The sequence below is a fragment of the Tenrec ecaudatus genome, chromosome 10 (genome assembly GCF_050624435.1).
Source record: "Tenrec ecaudatus isolate mTenEca1 chromosome 10, mTenEca1.hap1, whole genome shotgun sequence".
Lineage (NCBI taxonomy): Eukaryota > Metazoa > Chordata > Mammalia > Afrosoricida > Tenrecidae > Tenrec > Tenrec ecaudatus.
The window spans coordinates 143717152-143736470 of record NC_134539.1 but is presented as its reverse complement, the minus strand read 5'-3'; the positions used below and the strand labels follow the sequence as shown (position 1 = coordinate 143736470).

Here is a 19319-nt window from a genome sequence, read left to right as displayed (position 1 = left end):
AATGTTACCTACATACTGACCGAGTGCTTTCATTGGGAGTATTGACTGGGCTCAGGTTTCCAAAGTTGTGATGCGGCCTGTAGGTAAAGACTGCGTTGCAGTTGCATTTGTCTGAAGTGCACTAGAGGGCCTGCGTTTTAAAAATCCACTAGAGGAAGACAGGGTTTTGTGAGCACGTGAGCGAACCCATGCACTTAGACACATTCGGGCCTGTGGTGGCCGAAGTATACGGAGGCTGTGCCACGGGAAGGTGCACAGGTTTGTGTGGAGTTCTTAGGGAAGGTGTGGCCTGGTTAGTGCTAAAAATAGCGGAACGACCAAATCCAATCCAATCAGGTGCTGGAAGGTGAGTCCTGCCCCCCATGGTCTGCAGGGCAGTACTCCGTGGCCACAGGGCAGCCCAGACGGCGTTTTTTGCCTCCAGTGTACACAGGCCAGCGCTGGCTCCACGGCAACCAGCCCAGCAGGTCTTGCGAGGCCATTTTCCGGCTAGGACACCGGGTGGGGGTGGGCGTGGGGGTGAAAGCGGGCTCACTACCGGGTAGTGAAGAGCAGGTGGAAGTAGTCATGGGTGCGGAGAACCAGGCAAAGGGGGAGGGGAGGGGTGGGGAAAGCCGCCTGCTATTAGGGAGGGGCCAGGCTTGAGCGGCTAAATGCGAAGGAGTTGGGAGGGAATGGCCACCAGGGCTTCCTCCCGCCCCGGCGGACAGGAGCGGGGGGCGGGGCCGGAGCCCGCAGCGTGCTGACGTGACGTGGTGACGTGCTTCCGTGGGCGGCGCCGGCGGCCCTGCTCCCGTCACGCGTGCGCGGTGCGCTCGCTCGCCGCGTTCACGGCTGGCGGCTCCGTGGGTGCCGTGAGCCGGGTCTCGGCCGCGGGGAGATGCGCGCTCGTGCGGCGGCCTGGGCCGGCCGTAGCACGCGCTGGTCGGGCCGCGGGGGTGGGGGGCTGCTGGGACGCTGGGCGGAAAGCAGCGGCCCCTTCGGCGGGCAGCGGAGGTGGCGCGCAGAGCTTCCTCGGGGCCGCGAGCCGCCCGGAGCCCCCGGGTCCGGCGAGGGCCCCGAGACGCTGCTGGAGATCTGCCGGCGAAGGCACTTCCTCGGTGGGAGCCAGCGGCCGCTTGGCCGGGAGTCCCTTCTGAGCGGGTGCCACTCCGGCTTGGGGCCCTTGGGCCTGGAGCTGCGGAAGAACCTGGCGGCAGCGTGGTGGTCCTCGGTGGTGGTGTTCCGGGAGCAGGTCTTCCCGGTGGACGCCCGCCACCACCAGCCGGGCCCGTGGCAGCCGGGGGACGGTGCCTTCAGGTTAGTTTCTGCAGAGAGGCTACGCGAAATCTTGCAAGACAAAGAGCTGAGTAAGGAACAGCTGGTAGCGTTTCTCGAGAACTTACTTAAAACCTCGGGGAACCTCCGGGAGAGCCTGCTTCACGGTACGCCTCGCGATTTCCTGCTTCCCAGTAGGTGTCGGGAGGGGGTGGCAAGGCAGGCTGGCGCCACTTAGGCGCTTTTTTAACCAGAAAAGAACGTGGGCCCGATGATGCTTCCACCCCGGAGCCAGTCGCCGGAACCCTTCCCCTGCCTGGAAGAATCTCGACTTCAGTGGGCAGCATCGCTGTGTTCACGGAATCTGGAACCGCCGGAGAATTAGGACGTTCATTCAGTCATCGGTTTGCGCCGTTCGCTCCTTGCTAATCAGGATTTTTACACCTAGGTCGATCCTGCTCAGCCAACATTTACCAAGCGCCCAAAAGCAAATACACCACCACCCTGCAGTTTTTCTCCTCCTGGAAAACGCTTTTTAGCCAAAGAATGGCTTTTTAAAGAGTTCCAGATAAGCTGATTGCCCAAGGTTCTAGTCTCATAGCTCTTGAAAGATTTCCTTCATGAAATAAAACTGGTGAACAAAGGGTGATCCTTTGACTTGTAGCTTTTAATTTTCTTCTGATGGCTTGACTGGGTGGAGAGGCTTAAATCAGTTAGCTCACTGACAAGGCCCCCAAGCCCATCAGTGTTTCCTTCACTCCTAAATGACATCGCTTTCCTTCCACGTGCACAGGCTTGGAGCTTCAGAATAAGAGACTTCCCTCTGTTAGCTGTCCAGTGAAGCATCAGTGCCTGGACCTAGCATTTTCTTGCCAAATGCCCTGGCTGTCTAGAATTTTTCAGTTTAGAATTGGCATTTGCCACTGCATTCCGTCCCCAAAGCCCTGCCTCTGTGGTCTGCTCTATTACAGTATCCTCTACTCAGGACTGTTGCTAGGTACCCTGGAACCTCACTCATGGCGCCACCCTGTGCCAGCGCCTGCACCATCCTCACCATGGTTCACTACTTAAAAGTCGTTTTTCAAAAATCCTCAGCCATTACATCCCAAATAATGTTACTATTCATCCTCGTATTTCTCCTGTGAATAGCTTGACCTTTCCCCATCTTTTCATCAGTTTTCTTACAGTTTCAACTCCTCGTCTAACGATTCACAGATTTGTTTCTAGTATCTGTTTTCCTCAGGGTGATTGGTATTCTAGGCTTTCTGTTTTCCTTCTGGGTGGTCAAGGGGATTGAGTGTGGATAGGCCACGAGAGAAACACTCTGGGTGATGTTTTCTTCCTGGGGGATTTTCTTAGCTTCTGGCAGGCAGCTCCACCGGAGATTTACGATTTTAATAGGCCAGAGATGAAGGTGATTAGAGGCAGGCCTTCTGCCTCTTCACTTCACCCCTATTCTAAGTTGGTCCTCTCCTTAGAGGGGGCCAGGAAGTACTTGGCTCTGGATATCAGCCTCTAGAGAAGCAGCATGACAAGTTGAGTTCTCTTGGATCCCTTCCGGCCACATCTTGGACCCTCAAGTCGTGGCTGCCCCGGGTAGCTCTCTTATGTCTTTAAACAGATATTTCTTTTTTTTAGAAAAAAATTTATTGATTTATTTTGGTTTTAACCAACTTTCATCCCTTACTGGAAAGCTAATCTACTTTACCAGGAATGGAAATCTTACATAACTGGACTGCAATACAGGTAGCCCCAGGGTTATGAATATAAGGCTTACACAAGGCCAGCAACCCCACCCCCCCATCAAGCCTATTAAAAAGTTGAGGTATGTAAGATGGTTCACAATTATAAGCAGATGTTGCTTTGTGATAAAGACATTTTTGTTATTATAGTAAGATTTGTGTCTGGAAGTGTTTAATGTCTTTTGTATGTGTGTGGTGTAGGGCTTATGAATTGGGCTGCGATCCAAATGGTCATCAGTTCAAAACCACCAGCAGCATCTCAGGAGAAGAGACTGGGCTTTCTATTCCTGTAAACAGTGGCAGTCTCAGGAACCCACAGTAGGCTGCGGGCGTCAGCATCGACGTCATGGCTTTGAGTTGTTACACATAGAAACATACACCACCACGCTGTGATCTAAGATATATTTGACTACCGCACACTGAATATACTTCCAATTTATGTGTAAATTTAATTTACAACACAGATTTAGGAATGGAACTCGGTTGTAACCATGCATTGGCTTGTGTGCTTATTTAGTGGGCTTTAATTTAAGTCATTTTTTTCCCTGATGCTCTTAATGACCCAGCTAGTGCCCAGATCTTGGTTTCTGAAATTAATCGATGCTTGCGGAACTAGCCAACTCCAGGTTTGGGGCAGGCAGGGCAAGTACAAGATAAACTACACTAGTAAAGAAAGAATCGCCCAAAGACAACTAGTGGGATCACATTAGAGAGGAGATGGCCGGAAGGGGGCTGTTATTGGCTAAATCTGGGACAAATTGAACATTGAAATGAAATTTATGATAATGGATTGTAATATATTGAAAACAATAATGCAAAAATCCAAGATTCCATAGAGTTAATTTTTAAAAATGTAATCATTGGTGCCAGCAGTAGCGAAAGCTTAAGTTTTTGCAGAGGTGTACGATAATGTAGAAAGGAAGATAGACATGCCACCATTTTACAGTCCCCATGCCCTGATTCAACCCAAGATCATCCGTGGATTCTGAAAGACTGGTGGGGTTACCCCCGTGACTGTAGAGAGACGACAGGGCAGGTCCACGTGGGCATTGAAATGTGCTGTCAATATCCGCAAGGAGCCTTGGGATAGTGGCCATGTGCTGGGCTGCTAAGCCCGGGGTCAGCAGTCAAAAGCGCCTGCTGCTGCTCAGGAGGGAAAGGGGGCTTTCTACCCCTGTAGAGTTACCGTCTCGGAAACCCACGGGGACAGGTCTACTCTGGCCTGTAGGGTTGCGATGAGTTGGGAGTTTGTTTTTCTGTGAATATCCATGAGTATAGTAGATGAAACAGCTCATAAACTCACTGCTAGTAAGTCTATTTCGACTCATCGTGGCATTTGGGGCAGAGTAGAACCACCTCTGGGTTTCTGAGGCTGTAAATCTTTACAGGAGTAGAAAACCTCTTCTTTTCCCTAGGGTGGTTTTGAATTGCTGACCTTGGGGTGGGCGGTGCGATGCATAACCCAGGTATCACAGTTGGGAAAACTTGCTGACCATAACCAGGCACCTTGATGGAAAGAGCTGCTCCCTGGGACCAGAAAAACTGGATGGGATTCAGTTACCACTGCCAACCACTCTGAAAGGGAGGGACCATAGTAAGAGGCTCTGGATAGCATGGGAGAAAATGAGCAAAACTCAATAAGAGACCATTCTTACTGGTCAGATAATGACTGGTAGAAGAACCTCAAGACTGTGGCCCTGGTAACCCTTTTAGCCACTCCCAGGGCTCAGCCTTCAGCCAAACAACAGGCCTGTAAGTGAGCTGCAGCACCGGGAAGTACAATCTTCCTGGCATAACTAACCGTAAGAGATCAAAGGGCAGTATTTGCCCAGGTAGAGCACAGACAGCAGGGAGGGGTCTGGAGGAAGGGCTCTTGGAAATGGTAATCCAGGGAAGGAGGGCATTGTAATCATGCCATGTATCAAAACTTACATGAATTATTGAACGAGACACCAGTTTGCTGTGTAAACTTTCACTCAAATCACAAAAAGTGTTTAAATTGTAAGAGAAGTGCATATTCACTAAACCAGGGGTTCTCCACCTTCCTAACACCACAACCCTTTCCTACAGTGCCTCCTGTGGTGGTGACCCACCAACCATAACATTATTTTCGTTGCTACTTCATCACTGTCATTTTGCTACTGTGATGAATCGGGCGACCCCTGGGAAAGGGCCATTTGACCCCCAGGTTGAGAACCGCTGCACTAAACTAAGTTTGGTTATCAAATTCTCAAAGTGGGATAATTTCCTTGTATGATATAATAAGATACACACATAGACTCTAGTATTCTTGCCAAAAATTATCAACTCAAATTATAAGGTGAAGCATATTCTCAATGTGAGATATTCTTTGATCTGGACTCATCAAAAGTAGCTGAGTTGGTTGGGGGAGGGGTCAGGTGAAATGTTCTAAGTGAAAAGACAATAGCTAGATCTAATCAAAGTGCAATGCAGAGATGTTAATTGGTGCCTGAATTAGGGAGCAAATGGAATAAAGTGACAGTTGGGGAAAATACAATATTGACCATTGGGGTGAAAAGGTTAATTTTTCAATGGTACAATGTAGTGTGATGGCTATGCGTTGGGCTTTGATCCGCAAGGTCAGCAGTTTGAAACCATCAGTAGCTCCTTGGGAGAAAGACTGGGCTTTCTACTCCCATTAATTACAGTTTCGAAGCCCACTGGGGGGTCGCTATGATTCAGCATTGACTCGATAGAAGTAGGTTTGGGTTTTGGGGGTATACTGAAAAGTTTTCATATCTAGGAAATAACATGCTCAAGTATTGGGGGATGAAGAAGGAAAAACTGTAAAAGGTTGACACGGTGAATCTAGGTAAAGGGTATATGGGCGTTTATTTTACTCTCAACTTTTAGTAGAACGTGCTCAAACTCCGAAGTCTGGTGGAAATGGCCTACGATGAAGCGGTGGTCCATTAAGATTTACCATATTAACTACACGCTCCTTGTGAAGCTGTGCGAATACTTTTATAGTCATTCGTCTGTAACGTGGCAACAATGACTTGGAACACAACCACTGCTTTCTCTTTTGGCAGGTGCCTTGGAGAACTATGCTAATTGCCTGGATCTCGTCAATAGGAGGCTGCCGTACGGCCTTGCTCAGATTGGAGCGTGTTTTCATCCTGTTGGGGATGCCAAACAGACACCTAATGGTGTTCAAAGGTACCAACAATGGCAAATAACTTGGTTTTCTGTTGATACTCAGGTTCTTTTTGCTTTTGGATGAATTATGTAATTTTTAAAGATGTTGACTACAGGGTATTTCTGATCTCTTTAGAATTGGTGAGAAGACTGTAGCCTCCCTGGTTTGGTTTACTTCTGCAAGAACTGCAAGCCAGTGGCTTGATTTTTGGTTACGCCATCGACTCCAGTGGTGGAGAAAGGTACTATAATAGGTTTAACAATTAATAGGTAAATCGTTTGAGTGTCAGAGGCAATACTTCTATTTAATGTGATGTAGCTATGTTTTATTTGTAAGAGACAGATACTGTCAGGCTACCAGCCCCAACACATCATTACGGGTCTGGTAGGCACAATTGTGCAGCAATAATAAGTAAAGATGATGGTACAGTCAGAGCATGAGAGAGAGAAAAGAGAGATTGAAATAATGGAGTCAGACACATTTCATGGTACAGCTCCTCTTGGTGGTACAGGGCAGGAGAGAGAGAGTTTGTTAATCAAGGCTTATATATCTTGGGGACGTGCGAGCCCCCTAATTACAGGTAAAGACATACAGGAAAGGGTTGCACTACAGGTAATACAGTAGTGGGAGCAGGGCAGTCTAGGCGTATATGTGCAATAGGATAAGGAGGGATTAAGGGCACACATGTGACAAGATGGGCAGATCCCAGATTCAGGATGGCGACCTAACCTTGACTGCCCTAGAGCTGGAGACTTTAGATAGCCTCAGCTTTCAGGGGAAGCAATCCACTGCCCCTAACAGCAGGGAGTGAGTGACCCCACCTATTGTGGGAGAAACAATGGTGTCTTCAGGGAGGTAACTTGACAATCATTTACCATTAGCTGCAAGCAGTGTCCTAAGTCTAACCATATATATTTGGGGGAGTCGAGCTGGGGTACAGCCTTTTTGTATCCCACAAGGTACAATATATCAAATGTAAATAAAAGCTCCCTTTTAAGGATTATTGGTGTTCAAGAGTAAAACAGGTATTTTGTAATTTCTCAAGTTCAGAAGCTTGTGTTGATAAGCCTGTGTGTCCGCGGGGAAGCTCAGACGCTACCCAGAATTCCTGGCTGCTGCTCACTCTCACAGCTTCAGCTTTTCTTCATTGTGAACTCTCCAAATGGCTAACAATTGTCTGGGTATAGCGAGGACACAATACATGGTAGGTTTTCTTACTGTCTTAATCACTACCTTACATACTCAAGTATAAGCCGACCCCAACATCAGCCGAGGCACCCAATTTTACCACAAAAATTGCATTAAAAATGTGCTGGAAAACTCAGCTTATACACAAGTAGATGTGTTAATACTCAATTGCTTTGATTTTTTTTTTTACCTTTTTTTTTTTTTTTTCGTTTTTCCCAGAGTACTATACCTTCTGTCTGAATGGTCTTCTTTCTAATTCTATCATCTTTCAAATTCTTGTTCGTCATCTACTCTCCCTGTCATCCAGACACCCACCCCAGTTAAAAGTAACCCTGTCCGTGGCCCAGCCTCGACTCTGTAGTGTTCCATCCTATACTGAGTCTCAGTTGGTGTGTTGTGGTGATTTTACTGGTTTAGCATTGTTACCTCCGGCGGTTAAAAGTTAACACTAGCTCTTTGAGGGCAGGTAGTGAGATGGTTAGGAGCGTAGGCTCCACGTCAGGTTTTTGGTTCTGGATTCCAACAGGTGTCACTTTGGGGAGTTCTGTGACCGACCCCTCGTTGCTTCTTTTCTCATCTGTGAAATGATCAAAGACACTCTGAAATAAATGTTAACTGTTTTAACTATTGCAATTGAGGTCAAATGTCTTCGTAAGTGCGTTGTATTCTAGAAAGGGGATAGGGTAACTTTTAAAAATAGATGACGTACTCAAATCAGATTTTTAAAATAAATCATTATCTTCAGTAGTTCCAAATAATAACGTCTTGTGCTACTGTCTGCCAAATCCCACTGTGAAATGAATGATGAAAGAGGTGGCAGAGAGTGTCTTAGAATGCCAACCTATGCGTGTCTGGAAGGCAGAGCTGTTGATTTTTTTTTTTTTTTTTTTTGAAAAACTCCACCCCAGAGATCTCTCGGACTCCTTTCAACTCTGTTACTCTGCTTACCACAGGCTGTAGGTTTCCCTGGAAAATGTTGAAATAAACATTTTGACCACAAAAAGTCTGAATAACACTAAAATTCTACTCTTCTTTTTTTTAAAATCATTTTATTAGGGGCTCTTATCACAACCCACACATACCTCAGTTGTGTAAAGCACATCTGTACATTCATTGCCCTCATCATTCTCAGAACATTTGCTCTCCACCTAAGCAACAGTTCTGTTCTGTAATTCTTTCCAACCCCAAGTACTATTTTTGGTAGTACATGTGCGTATGTTTAAATTCGACAGCATCTTTATGGGACTTGACTCATTTCAGCCAGTTGTACCGCTCCGTTCTTAGAGCTCCTGAGGAGGTGTTCGCATGTCACGACAAGCTTGGCTTCTCTCTTTCAGTTTGCGATGACTCCGTCTAACTTCAGCAGCAGTGAGTGTCAGGATGAAGATGGACGGAAAGGAAACCAGCTTCACTACAGCTTTCCCTGGGGAAAGGAGCCAATAGAAACCCTGTGGAACCTAGGAGACCGTGAACTCGTACTTACTTATCCTGCAGACGTGTCTACATTACACGTATGTTGTACCTGGAGCTCCCGGTACCTTTTACCCAGGCTCTCCAGTGGCACCGGTGGAGAATGAGGGGCCGACCAGGTGTACCACGAACCCCATACCTATGCTTCGTTGTGTGTGTTTCAAGTGCATTGCTGATTCCTCATTAAAATCAGGAACGTCATAGTGGCAGGCAGTGTACAGACTATGAACAAATTCTGTTCTAAGTCTGTCTGAGTCGTGTTTCCATTGTAAGTCGGACAGTTAGGCGCAGTGTGTATCTAGGGTTAGTGCAGTGCTTGCCGTGGCCTCTAGCATGCTTCTCCCTTGTAGCTCAGGTGGCACCGTGGTTCGCATGCTCGGGTTGCTGACCACATCGTCAACGATCCGATTCCATCAGCTGCTCTGCGTGAGAAAGGATCAGGCTGTCTGCCCCTGCACAGATGTGCAGCCCAGAACCAGAAGAAGCGGTTCCACTCTGTTATTTAGAGTCACTGTGAGTCAGCATCAGCTTGATGGCAGTGTTGGTGGGATACTTTTCTAATGCATAAAAAGCATTAAATGCTTCCAGATGCACTAAAATGTCTTTGGAGCAATCACCAAGTAGTGATAGTAACAACAATAGTTTGATGCCTATTACAGAGGAGCTCTCATTTGTTGTTACAAACTGTTGGCTCCTGGAATTTTTGATAGACTTTACTTGGGTTGGTTTGTATCTTGGATTAAATATAAAACGGATATTCATAGCCCAAGGACTTTTGTTTTTTAAACTGTAACTTTTAAGAAATAAAACTTTGGTATTGTCATCCAGTACACACGACCCTCAAACTTAACCATTTATTCCAATCGTGCCTTTTCTAGGATCCCACCGAGCATCGTGTCTTTCATACGTTGTCATGTTTCTTGTCTTGAAATGAGCGGTTCCCTCTCTCCTAATATTTCACCATGACCTGTTTGAAGCGTGCTTGCCAGGATCCGTAGACAAGGTTGCCTCTTGACTCTTCGTCTTTGCCAGGAAGACCACAGAAGTGGTGCTGGCCTCTCAATACGTGGTTTCCGGAGTGTACAATAGCAGTGGGTCCGATTACTGGTTGGTTACGATGGCATCCACCAGGCTCCTTCAGTGTAAAGTTCATAAGTAAGAAGGACTCTTCCAAGCGTTATTAATTATAGACATTTCAAAACTCAGTGTTACCTCTCAAAAATGCCAATTCTCACATCAAGAGCATTGAAAAAATGAATGGTGCCCGAGTCCCGCTCCTGTTAGCTCAGAATCTCTGGTCAGGGGCCCAAGCCCCCTGTCTTAAGCTCAGGTGAGTCTCATCTGTAGCCAGTTGGGCCCCAGTATGCTAGTCCGGTTTCCTGAGATCAGAGGATGTGAACCAGAAGCCTGGCATGGGCTTGGCCTAAAGCAGGTGCTTAGCATGAGTTTGTGAAGTGAATGTGTGAGTCTCCTGCTAGTTTGTGTGCGTCTAAAGGCTGTCGTTTTAAGAAACAGTCTACTAAACGGTACTTTCATTTTTGCTTGGCTTTCCTGTAAGGGCCGAGATGGGCGGAAGAACGTGGTTCCTTGTGTTCTGTCTATAAATGGTGACCTCGACCGAGGCGTGCTGGCTTACCTCTACGATTCTCTCCAACTATCAGAAGATGCCTTTACAAGAAAGAAGCATCTTCACAGAAAGGTGCTCGTGATATTTCAGAGATGGAAATAGATGTGTTTTGTTTTTCCCTAAAAAAATTTTACATGTTCGTTTTGTTTTTTTTGTTTGTTTTTTTTTTGTTTTTTACAAACAGCGATTGTATGTATTCCTTTTAGAGCCAATAGCTGAGCAATTCTGGAATCCCCGCTCAGGGCTCAGCCTGCCTCTCAAGATGCAGACATCCCAAAAGCACTGAGCATGCTCTGGGGCAGACAGACAGTGTTCCCTGTGACTCTTAGCCTTCGCATTGTTTCAGAGGCGAGTTAGTAAGCCTGAGTGTCAGCAGGAGTGAGACAGACAGGATCAGCCAGACTCCGACCTTGAGCTCTCTGAACTAGGGCTCTGGCTACAGATCCCAGAAGCTCGATAGGAACCCAGATCAGGGGAAAGGCTTGTTGTAAGAAAATCAGGAGACAGAAGGGGGCTTGAAGTCTAAGCAGAGGCAATAAATGATTGCTGCAGAGACCCTCCTGTAAAGGAACGGGAGCGATCAGGACCCTAAGTGGAGGAAGTGGTGTCACACGTGAGTTAGTTGAACCAGTGGGGAGGACAGGAGGTGGTGTGGCTGCAGTACATAGTCCACCGGGGCGGGCCAGCCCGGAAGGATCTTTACTCACGCCCCTGTTTGTTCCTGGGAAGTCAGGCCAGGTAATTAGCTTAAAATATGCAACAGTCCAGTCCGATGAGTTTTTCAACAGCACAAGTTGGGAATAGTCCATCTCCTTGGACGTGAAAGGGAGGTACCCAAGTCAGGAGTAATATTGACTGCCCACCTCTGGGGTCTGAACTGCGAGTTTGTAACACCGTCTACAAGGTGCAATGGTGTGTCCCGTGCTTGTTTGGCTCCTTTGGGACTAGAGAAGTTCAAATGTAGACTTTTTCTGGTTTATAAGGTGGATGGAATAAATGAGGGGAATCCTTTCTGAGACCCCACATCAAAGCCATTAGCAAATCATATTTATCTCTGCTTTCACTGCCTCTTAAAGCTTACTTCTTCCTAGATCCACTGCATCTGGCCTGTTCTGAGCTGTCTGCCCCACGTCATCCCCAGCCCCAAAGGCCCTTTTCAATGGGACAGACCACTGCTTCTCTGCTCCCTGCTCTCCCTGGAGGGAAAGCCAAAGCCCCAAGGTGTCTGCAGAACCCTCTCCCTCTGCCCTCCCTGCCTTGGTCCCCTCCAGCAGCAGCTCTGCCCTGGCTGTGTCCAGAGCCTCGGGCTTCCGCCCAACCCAGACAGACATGTTTTCCCTTTGCCTGGATGCTCTTCTTCACTTAGCCCCCGGCTTGCCCTCCCACCTCCTTTCTGGTCTGCTCAAATACTGCCTCCGTAGGGGGCTTCTCCGAGCTGCTCGTTTAAAATTGCAAGGAAAGCCACCTAATCCAAGCCCTTTGCCAACCTTCTCTAACCCGCTGCCGCCGCCTCGTTTTTAAGGACTGTGTTCTTAGCACCTGTCATTTGCCTCTTTGAATGCCTCTCTCTCCCACCGTGAGGGCAGGGTTTCATTTCCCCAGCACTAGCACGGTTTCTGGCGCATCGTAGCCATTGGGCAGTTGTTGAGTGCGTGGATGAGTGAGGAAGAAAGGGTCCAAGTGAGAAACCAGGTGGCCTGAGCTGGGCAAGGGAGGGGGAGGGATGCCAGGCAGAAAGGCAGTTGGAGGGAGGGAAGATGGGGCTTGTCAGGAAATAGGAGCCCAGTTCATTTAATTTTACAGAAAATGTAAGTGGAGACGAGTGGGCAGCCAGAACAAAGCCAGCCAAATTGCTGGGTGATGTCTGTAGGGCCGCAGTGAGTTTTCCTCTCCACACCGAAATCTGACTGTTAAAGAAGCTACATACTTGTTGATGCCTGGGTAATGTTTAAACTGGTGCTCTTTCTCTATCCCCTGCCCGCTTTACTGCCTTAGGTACTTAAACTTCACCCGTGTTTAGCTCCCATTAAAGTTGCTTTGGATGTGGGAAGAGGCCCAGCAGTGGAACTGAGACAGGTGGGTTGAATGAATTTTAATGTCGTGGTTTTTAATTATACTCATTATTCCAAGCATCTAAGTAGCTGGCCATTTAAAATGTTATTTTGGTTCATTTGCGTTAAGAAGTCTTTAATCCAACAATGAATTGTGAATGATCAGTGTTGCTCAGCCTAGATAATCCACCATGGTACTCTGTTAAAGAATCGGAACACAGGTGCTTCCCAAGTCATGCTCAGTCAGTGTTTTTGTAGCAAGTATAGTTGTAGTAATAAAAATGTTTATGTAGCTGCCTAGTGCATCATTTCTTGCCCTCTTCCCCTTTTAACTTCACACTTTAAAACGTGTTGGTATAAGCAAAAGTTCTAGATCTAGGGCTTATCACACAATTATTAAATAATGAGCAATAGGCAGGGGGTGGTTTTAATAGAGAGAGAGAGAGAGAGAGAGTGGTGTGTGTGTGTTTTCAGAGAACCCCTCTAACCGGTTGCAGTGGGGTCTATTCCAACTCCTAGGACTCCGTACTCAGGCCTCCTCCTTGTAGGAGCAGCTGCCCCTTCGTTCCCAGGGGAGGGACGCGCAGGTTCAAAGGGCAAGCCTTCTGTTAGTAACTGAGAACTTCACCCCTGCGCCCGGGCTCTTCGCTGACCCCCGGGACCCAGATGGGAGTGAAAGACAGCGTTAGCAGCTCTCTGGGCCTGGCTCCAGTGGAGGCATCTGGGATGGCGCGGATGGGGAGTTCAGGGACCAGGAAGATCCTCATTGTCTACTGTGCACCCAGGCCGCGCCACCCCCATTGCCCTGGTAGAGGGAGCAAGTTCCTAGGCTATTTTACCTGAAGGGCAAAATCTCTGCTCTCGAGATTTTTGCCATTACAGTTCCAGAACTTGGTTTTCGTTTTCATAATAGTTCCGTGTGCCTTCCATGGTTTTATATTGCGAAAGGGTAGTGTGTTGTTCGCCATATTCTTTTTCTCCTTAGCCTAACTCTTTCCTTCATAGCTATTTCTCTTTAGCAATTGGTATGATAGAATGATGCCTGCCACTTTCTGGCCCAGGCAGACGTTTTTTCTGGGTCATAATGTGCAGGGGTAGGATTTCTGGTGGGTTCTCGTCTGTCGGCTCCAGATTGCGCTCCAGAATGCTGCACCCCGGATGTTCACCCCTGGTGGAGGAGGGTCCTCTTTTCCTCCTGACCTCGCCAGACGTAGAGCTTTGCCCTGCTTTTATGCCTGTCATTGGATGGGTCACGATTTCTGCGAGTAATCACTAATTTATTAAAATCTATACTTAGGTTGATTCTTCCTTATTGATTTCTTACATTAAAAAATGTCTGTATTCTCACCTAAGGAACCCTGGTGGCCCCTTGGGCCCTGGTGGGCTGCTAACCACAAGGTCAGTGGGTCAAACCCACCAGCTGCTCCTTGAATGAAAGATAAGGCGACCCGCTCCTGAGAAGATTTACGTTCTTAGAAACCCGATATGCAATTGCTGAGAGTCAGAATCTACTTGATAGCAGTGGGTTTGGGTGTATTATCTACCTCAAAAACTACCAAGTCAATCCCTTCTCGATGGTCTTTCCCTGGGACTTTATTAGGAATGTAAATTCCTAGACTCTTTTTCAGTCCTGCTGACTGAGAAACTTGGAGTGAGGTGAGCAGTTTGCAGTTGAACGAGTGCTCTGGGTGATCGTGGCAGCCAGGCAGGGCCCCTCCACTTGCAGGGGACAGGCTGGGGTGCTGGAGGTATCACAAAGGGGTGGGGATGGGAGTTTGGAGGTGCTACAGACATTTGCTGAAGATCCTGTCAGCAGTGTTGAGGTTTGGACATTCTGTTCTGGAGTTCTCATTCTAGATTGTTGAGGATGAATTTAATTTGGCTTCTTTTGTTCCGCCATTGCTGGTTGAGAAAACAAAGTTTCCTCTGCCTTTGACTCCTTTTTTAAAAACCTTTTATTGTGAATTGAGTGAAAGCTTGCAGAGCAAATGAGGTTTCATTCAACAGTTCATGTGCAGTTTGTTCGATGTATTGACCGCAAGCCCCCCAAGGCAACCGCACTTCCCCTGTGTTTTCTCCTCTTCTCCGAGCACTTCTGAGTGCGTGGTCCTTGACCAGTGGATTGTCTTTCTGTTTTCATCACTCTTCTGTCCCGGGGCGGGAGAGAGACCAGTACTTCCTTCCTGCAGTGTTTCCAGCCAGGCTTTTGTCACTAGACTGTCGCTGTCACTGCACATTCAGTGGGGACTTCTCAGTTCCGATCGTGTTCATGTTGATCTCCTGACCACAAGATCAGAGGTTCGAACCGACCAGCTGTCCCACAGAAGAAAAGTGAGGCTGCCTGCGCCCAAAGAGATGTAGAGTCTTGGAAACCCACAAGAGCAGCTCTGTCTGTCCTGTCCGATAAGGTCGCTACGAGTCAGAATCGACTCAGTGGCGGTGGGGGTGATTAGTCTTAAGTCACTGCCAGCAGAATTTATACAATTCACTGTTCTCTTGTTGAACTGGGACCTTGCACCCCTGCATTTCCTCCCACTCTCTCTAACTGGTTCTTCGCTTCCGGACACGCAGGCTCCCCTGGAGCTTAGCTGGGGACTCTCATGAGTTTAGACCTCATTGGGCCTGATAGGATCTTTTTGGTTTGGTTTGAGTTTTGAATGTTAATGTTAATTTGAAAAGTTCTCACCCAGAACTTTTTGGCACAGAAATTTCAGGAGATTTTGCATTTTAGTATTCAGCTTAACAGTGCTTAATTTCTTCCATGGTGGAGGAATTAGACAATTTATATATGACACACCGTTCATAAATGGTAAACGTTACCATCATAAATTAAAGAAATTTACACCCATTTTGGATCAAAAAAGTAATTTGTGGTTTGCTTAAAACTAGAACAATTACTCTAGCTATTTTTATTCATTTCATATAGGAAGCTTTTATATTTCCCCCCAGGTTTCTCAAGGGTTATCCAAAGAATTATTAGAAAATGGAATTTCTGTATGGCCTGGTTATTTGGAAACTGTGCACTCTTCAATGGAACAACTATATTCAAAGTAAGGAAACTTGTCTTCTTTGTCATTAAAAATGTGTGTGTTCAGAGCCTTTGATGATATGGTATTACTTTATAAGTAAAAGGAACAAATCTCTTTCTTCAAGTTGAATAAAGCTTTTAGTAACAGTCCGTTGTTGTTTTTTTTTAATCCACACCGGTAAGTTCCCTTTTAAAGCAGAAGCAAAGGCGACCGTAGCAGAGCTCAGGGGCGTGGAACAAAGCTCTTACGAGCATTTATGAAATCTAATGCTGAATTGTGCCTGACTCTGCCTTCTATAGAACCACGTGCTCTTAAACTGTGACAGAGAATGTGTATCTGTTCATGCACACGCGGTGTGCGACTCCGCGGCCTGTATCATCCGTCCTATTGCTTTATCAAGAATGAAATCGGGCATGGTGCTTGCCGCTTTTGAACCATGACTAGAGGGGCTTCCCTGGTCCATGCCAAGACTGAGTGCAAGATCACTCTGCCCCGCCTGTCTGCTGGGCGGAAAGTTGTGCAGTTGGTGTTTTGCTCTGTGGGACTTCAATGATTCCGGGAGGTCTGGTGGTGCAGGGGGTCATCGATGGCGCTGCTAACCACACGGTCCCAGAGGGGCGAGCGGAGGCTCGCTGGTCTTGGAAAGAAGCCCATACTCTGCCCTGCAGGCTGCTGGGAGTCCGACGGGACTTGATGGAGGTTTTGGTTTTGTTTGGTGAAACTGGAGGAGCCACCAGTGGTTTGATCATGAATAGAATGAACAAGTGTGTGGGGGGGGGCTTGTCCTTTCTGCTTTCTCAGGTTCTAGGACTTCCTGTGAGTCCCGAGGTCATGATCACAGCACAGTGGCTTTTGATATGATAGAGGCATTATAGTACCAGAATGTTTCATCCACGTATTTAGGAAACACCTACTGTGCGCTTCATAAAGCAGTGGACAAGACAGAAAATGTTCTGTTATCACGAAGGGGCAGAAGACGAGAAACAAGTATACTCGTGTCTAAGCCGAGTTTTTGAGCACATTTTTAATGCAGTTTTTGTGGCAAAATTAGGTGCCTCAGCTGGTACTTGCCTTGGCTGATACTCGAGTATATACAGTAAATATCAAATTTCTGATGGAGTCCTACACCACCCCCACCACCCCGCCCAAAAAAGTAATAGATAGTGTGACTGGGCAAACAGAAAGAAGGCCAGTATCAGTATGTCAACCACTGCTGAGCTAGTACGTCTAAGTGTATTATATTGTGAATGAAGCGTGATTTCAGTGTGATTTGTTGTGTGCCGAGCATTTATTTTCATCTTCTTTTAGCATTTTACTGAGGGTTCTAACAGCTTTTACTACAATCCACACATGAGTTGTGTCGAGCACAGTTGTACACATGCTGCCATCATTTTCTAGACATTTCTATTGAGCTCTTGGTGTCAGTCAGCCCCTCCTCCTCTCCCCTCCCCGCCCCCAAGCGTTCATTATAACCTATTTGTTTATTTTAAAACACTTTAAGATAGTTTTGTCCAAATACCAAAAAGGCTGAGGGGCTTCAGAAAGAATAAAGACGAATGGATGAGAAGGTGATGGAGTTTTCCCATGGGCTCTCTGACGCCCGCTTGTAAAATGTTACGGCCCAATGTTTGCCGGCAGCTTTCTTTTTATTAATTCCTAGCCTTTGCAGTGAATTAGAAATTCAGAAGCTTGGACATAAGTTTCGTTTGGCCCTGCTCCCAAGGTCCCGCCCTCTGAATGTGGATTCTCTGACGGGATTCTCGCTGAGGATGCAGCCCCCGAGGGTCACAGCGTTGCTCAGGGGGTCCACGCTCGGGCTGCTCCCCGTTTCAGGTTGGGTGAAATGGGCGTCCTTTCTGTTTCAGGTATGATGAAATGGGCGTCCTTTTCACAGTTTTGGTGACTGACGCTACTCTGGAGAACGGAATGGTCACCCTGAGAAGCAGAGACACCACGATGAAGGAGATGATGCACATATCCAAAGTCAAAGACTTCTTAACCAAGTACATCTCTCCAGCTGGGAATGGATAGAGCTTACTGTCTGTAGAATAAATATTTGTCTTTCCGAATTTGGCTGTCCTCTGTTAGCTTAGTGTGTGTGTGTGAAGATTGATCCAATATTACCAACTTTATTAAATAAACACTGTTATTAACATGATACTTTTTATCCGTATTACAAGTTATGGTCACTGATATAAGTTAATAGTGTGTTATCAATTACGTTTACTGTGGCTGCAACCTAAATCTTGAAAATTCTCATCTATTTCTTTACTAATCATCTTGTTGAGCGGGGGGAGGGGGCTCTTACAAATCTTACGACAGCCCATCATCTCAATTGTATTCAGCACACTTGCACATATGTTGCCATCAACATTTCCAAAACTTTTTTTTTTCTACTTGAGCCCTTGGTACCAGCTCCTCTTTATTCCCCTCCCAACCCCACCGTTTTTTTCTTAAGAGTGGTGCGTACTTTGATTCAGTTTTTTAAGATTTCTTGATGTGTTTTGGTTATAAAAAAATGACACACCATATTGATAAGCAAATTGGGTTGTTGGGGTTTTAACGTTTTTTGTGATTGTGTGAAAGTTTACAGAGCACAGGAACTTCCTGCTGAGTTACACCCATTGTTTTGTGACATCCACTGGAGCCTGTCAATGTCATTAGTACTCTTCCCACTCCCTCCCTGGGTTCCCGGGTTCCATTCCGCCTCCTGCCCTGTCCCTTTCTGTCTTCCGAATCTTGCTTTTGGTCCAGTGCCGCGCTTTGACCTCATAGAGTCGATGGTACATTTATGGGTGTTCGTGTGTGCTTTACGGGCAGGTCTGTTGTTTGCCTGCAGGGTCCTGTTCCAGATTGAAGGGTGTGTAATCCCCGGAGTCTCATGGGGGAGGGGCCTCGTCTTCTAGAACAGGAAATCGGAGTAGACTGTCTAGAGCTGCTGTTTGTGGGCATAAATGTCTCTATTCCCCTCCCTTTATCTTTGGGTCTTGGGTTGGCTTGTGTCTTCCTATTTGTTACCTCGTGGTCACAAGGTACCTGCTATGTGCCGGCCTCTAGCAACGGTCTGGAGGGCAGCGGTCACCTGGGCCTGCTGCAGCCCCTCACCCTAGCCGCTCCTGCCTGAGCCTGCAGACCTCCCTGCTGTGAGAGTTCGTGTTGTGTTTGGTTTTAGCTTAATGATCTGTGAGCTCTCATTATATATCACAGAACTTCATCACCTATCTGACATACTGACCAAAGCATTTCCCTTCATTGTTCCTTTGACTTATGGTATTAAAATGTATTTTTTAAAAGGTTTTTCCTCTAGTCAAATTTAGTGATCATTTGTGGCTTCTAGGTTATTAATCAGACTAAAAAGGCCTTCCCCCACTCAAGATTATTTGTGTTTTTATTCATTTACTTTACTTTTGTTTTTTAAGTCACAGAGAGTTCAATTTATTAGAGGCCACAGGCCGGGCAGGGCCAGTATTACCAAGGTCTTCGTGAATGCAGGGCCCACCACCTGTCCACGGGCCTCGATAGCGGGTACACTTGACTCCACAGCCATCGGGCACGAGGCGTCCTCCATCTCGTCAGCATGAGACGTGGTCGAGCCCCACCCTCCGAGCTGGCTCTTCCGGCACCAGGGACCTTGAACTTGCCCTGCATGAGGCGCCCCTCGCCTGTTCCTTGCTTTGAAGCTTGGTGCGGATGGAAGATGGACACGGTGACTTGACCGCTGTGGATCCTCACCGCAGGGCCTGGTAACTTTCCAGAGGCCCCTCGAATCCCAGTCTGGAGCCTGTCAGCCCCACA

General features: G+C 47.1%; 1 protein-coding gene across 2 annotated transcripts; it reads left to right on the top strand.

Annotated features, from left to right (window-relative positions):
• Window positions 1-832: 832 nt before the first annotated feature.
• POLG2 (DNA polymerase gamma 2, accessory subunit) lies at window positions 833-18759 on the top strand. Of its 2 annotated transcripts, XM_075562079.1 has the most exons (8): window positions 833-1424; window positions 6053-6179; window positions 6295-6400; window positions 8685-8858; window positions 10376-10516; window positions 12440-12520; window positions 15445-15545; window positions 17390-18759. In XM_075562079.1, the coding sequence occupies exons 1-8, from the start codon at window positions 881-883 to the stop codon at window positions 17553-17555; spliced, it is 1440 nt and encodes a 479-aa protein (XP_075418194.1). In that variant the 5' UTR covers window positions 833-880; the 3' UTR covers window positions 17556-18759. The 2 variants fall into 2 exon arrangements, with proteins under 2 accessions (XP_075418194.1, XP_075418195.1); XM_075562080.1 differs by lacking the exon at window positions 15445-15545 and having other exon boundaries at window positions 17390-17518.
• Window positions 18760-19319: the final 560 nt, after the last annotated feature.

What these genes read in the sequence shown, in the direction of transcription:
- POLG2 (XM_075562079.1), top strand. Translation starts at nt 881, where the DNA reads ATGCGCGCTCGTGCGGCGGCCTGGGCCGGCCGTAGCACGCGCTGGTCG. An exon ending in CCGGGAGAGCCTGCTTCACG is followed by an intron (nt 1,425 to 6,052) that starts GTACGCCTCGCG and finishes CTCTTTTGGCAG; the next exon opens with GTGCCTTGGAGAACTATGCT. An exon ending in GACTCCAGTGGTGGAGAAAG is followed by an intron (nt 6,401 to 8,684) that starts GTACTATAATAG and finishes TCTCTCTTTCAG; the next exon opens with TTTGCGATGACTCCGTCTAA.